At 35.6% G+C, this 3,383-nt stretch overlaps 1 protein-coding gene across 1 annotated transcript; it reads left to right on the top strand.

The window, feature by feature from the left end:
• Positions 1-689: 689 nt before the first annotated feature.
• LOC134230834 (uncharacterized) lies at positions 690-2,705 on the top strand. Its single transcript, XM_062712688.1, has one exon. It carries the CDS (start codon positions 690-692, stop codon positions 2,703-2,705), a length of 2,016 nt encoding a protein of 671 aa, XP_062568672.1.
• Positions 2,706-3,383: the final 678 nt, after the last annotated feature.

Raw genomic sequence — 3,383 nt, 5'->3', positions numbered from 1 at the left:
CAATTAAAGAAAATAAAACCGTCCACAGATAGTAGGAATGCTATAGATTCCGGCAATCATATATACATAAATAAGTATAAAATAAGATTCCCCAACCATCAAAACTTTAAAAAAGAATTGAAATGGTGCATGATGGTATTTCTAGCATTTTCCTGCCAAAAACAACATGTTAAAATTAACTGTCCTTAGTTTTTTTTTAACTATAAGACAAAGGTCAAGGTCAAATTGATTGTAATTTATTTTTCATAATATTTTTTTGGCAAACCGCGCACATAATAAAAAAACCCCGGAATTTTAATTGTCAAAAATATGCTGTATATCGTCACTATGTCTTATTTTGAAAAGCAAGTCAAGGTCAAGTTCAAGGGTCACGAGGTCGGTAACCTTGAAATATTACAAAAGTCACAGCATCAATCAATTAATGGGCGAAATATCAAATCTCTACCATTTACAGTTCCCGAGATATGAAATGTAAAAACGAATAGACGGACGGACAGACATACAGATTCCGGGTAATCCCTAAGGTCTTTTTGCTCTACAGCTTACTCAAAATCAAATTCTCTTATACATTTTTTTTAAATTTTATGTAGCAATATTAAGTAATTCTGTAGCAATATTAATTAATTCATGCTGTAAAAATGCTATTAATTAATTTATTTACTTCCATCAGTAAATTTGGTATCCAGCGCATGTCAGAGTCTGTGTTTGCTGGACTATGTCATAAAGTGGGCACTTCTACACAGATTAACATAAGGAGAGAAGTAGAGGACATCCGAGAAATCGTTAGGAATGAACTCGTCTTCGGAAGGGGGGATTATTTGATATGGAGTGGTAGTTATAGAGAAGGATTCAGACTTGAGGGATCTGATGTGGACTTGATGAAATGTTTCAGCATCTATCAAGTTGTCTGGGACTTAAATCAAGCAATGAGTTTCAATATAAACAGAAAATGGCTTTTTCTGTGTGACTGCTCTGAGAGTCCTCCTGGATTCACATTGCTTGCGCCATGGCCAATGATGGCTATACAAACAGAGGTTCCCACCTTCTTTGTCAGAATAAATGGCAAAGTATATATCTCCAGTTCTAAATATAGACGGATCGCATGTCCATTGGGAGTCCCCAAAAATTTTACTGAACATGGACCTTGCCAAAGTGGCTACCTAGGAGACAAAGAATATGATTTTGCTCTCTGTTTTGAGTGCAAATTTTGGCCTCCATCTGCCTCCTCATGGATAGACAGGTGTCAAATCTGGCCTCAATCTCATATTCTTCATAATATAGTAAAAAATGGATGTCACTTAGTAGCAATAGGACACAAATTAGGAAAGCACGCAGACGATGAATGGAGAATTTCCTTTTCTCTAGCAGAACTAAAACTTGTTTATTCAATGAACCACTGTCAATTCCTAACCTATGGTTTACTTAAAATTTTCCTCAAAGAAATAATTCATAGCGCTTTGGGTGACCAGGATAAATTACTGTGTTCCTATCACATGAAGACATCAGTTTTCTGGGTTATTCAACAAAACATAATAGCTCACTGGTGTCCACAAAATCTCCTGGAGGCTTTCTGGGTCTGCTTCAAGCTCCTCCTTAAATGGGTGTACGAGGGGGTCTGTCCTAATTTTTTCATTCCAGAAAACAATATGTTTGTGACCAACATACATGGTGAAGCACAGAAGATTTTATTTCTAAGACTTTATGGATTATATGAGAATGGAATAGCTTGCCTGCTTCACAGTCCCACCATCAGGCCCTATCTTATAAATGTCCTCCGTAATCCTAGACAATCTATCTGCATCCATGAATACAATCTCGTCTCAGAGCATCAGCTTGATTTTGAACTTTTCAATGTGATAAGTAAAACGCATTTAGTGCTCGTTATGGATCTACGTCGTTGCATTAAGTGTCTAAGCATCATAGAATATTTGATAGGATTACGCTTGACACAGTATCAATTTGTCTTGCTACAGAAATCTACAGTCAATGTACTTCAAACAATTTCATTTTTATTGTTAAACAGGTGTTATAACACAGTTGCCAACAAACTGATGTATAAAGTTGACAAAAAGATCTGTCACATGCTGAGTTTAGCAGCCAAGTTTGGATGTATTTCTGATACATTGTACTTAGTCATGTATTATTATCGGACAGCTAGATACTTAAAAGCCCTTTTTGTTAATGAGATGATGGAAGTCAAATTATCACAGCCACATGTGTTATATAGGATTATAGACCCAGTTAAATATAGTGAGGCCATAGGGGGACAGTCTTTGTCTACAAAACTGAGGCAGGCTACAGCAGACGACATCGATCTTCCACCTGAAATCTGTTACTTGCATGAACTAATACCAGAACAGTCTGTTTTACAAAATGGAAATATTATTCTGGCCATTCCCTTGTTTACACTGGTATACATGCTAGAGATTTTGTGCTCCATGCACACTGATACCGTGCGTGCGCAAAGGGCTCTACTTAAACTAAAATCTCTAGTACACTTTGACCAGGGGGTATATCTGCCTGAAAAACTCAAAGGCATATCATGGCAGATTCTGGGGATCTGTCAACAGATCACAGGGGACATTCATTCTGCTCTATTCTCATACCAACAATCCCTCAGACAATATCCGTACCATGAGTTACGAACTGCAACATTGATGAGAATACAGGATATAATGAGAACATCCCAGCGTGAGAACATGTGATACTTTCAATAATAATGAAATTATACATAGAACAAGTATGATAATACACGGAAGATGTAACTGATTGGTGAGGGAATGTTACTCCTTCTCGATATCTGATCCAATCTTTGTTTTGAGAGGACCCCGTGGGCTCTGAATATAATTTGTATTTTTTAAAATGGACTTTTGAGAATAATTACTGTTCGTTATCATTACATTTTGTCAATTAATTAAAAAAAAAATCAAAAAAAAAAAAAAAAATAAAACTCTACATATCAGTTATCAGATCATTTTGACATCATAGTGATATTGACTTTTTCGATGCAAATGTAACTCATGAATTTTCTCACCGTGTCATTGGTCATTTACAAAATTATTTTGTTGAAATAAAACTCTGATTGCATTGAGGAGTACTGAGTACTCTGAGGCTGATACTATTACTAGTATAAACAGGTATTTAAAAGATGCTCGAGTCTCTGATAGACATTATCTACACAATTTTTGAAGATCTAGTCTTCCAACATTCTATCAGAATTCCCATGGCCAGCAATTGTGTTCTGTTATTTACAGACCTTCTTTGTATTCCCATCAACCATTTAAAAATAATAAACTTCTACAGGAAAAGAAAACTCTTGCTGTGACCTTCAATTCAACATTTTTATATACTGTAAACCAACTTTTATTCGCGTGCGAGAAATT

The sequence above is a fragment of the Saccostrea cucullata genome, unplaced genomic scaffold (genome assembly GCF_032062105.1).
Source record: "Saccostrea cucullata isolate Sc308-1 unplaced genomic scaffold, CSIRO_AGI_Scuc_v1 ctg430, whole genome shotgun sequence".
Taxonomy (NCBI): domain Eukaryota; kingdom Metazoa; phylum Mollusca; class Bivalvia; order Ostreida; family Ostreidae; genus Saccostrea; species Saccostrea cuccullata.
This window is presented reverse-complemented; position numbering and strand designations above follow the sequence as displayed.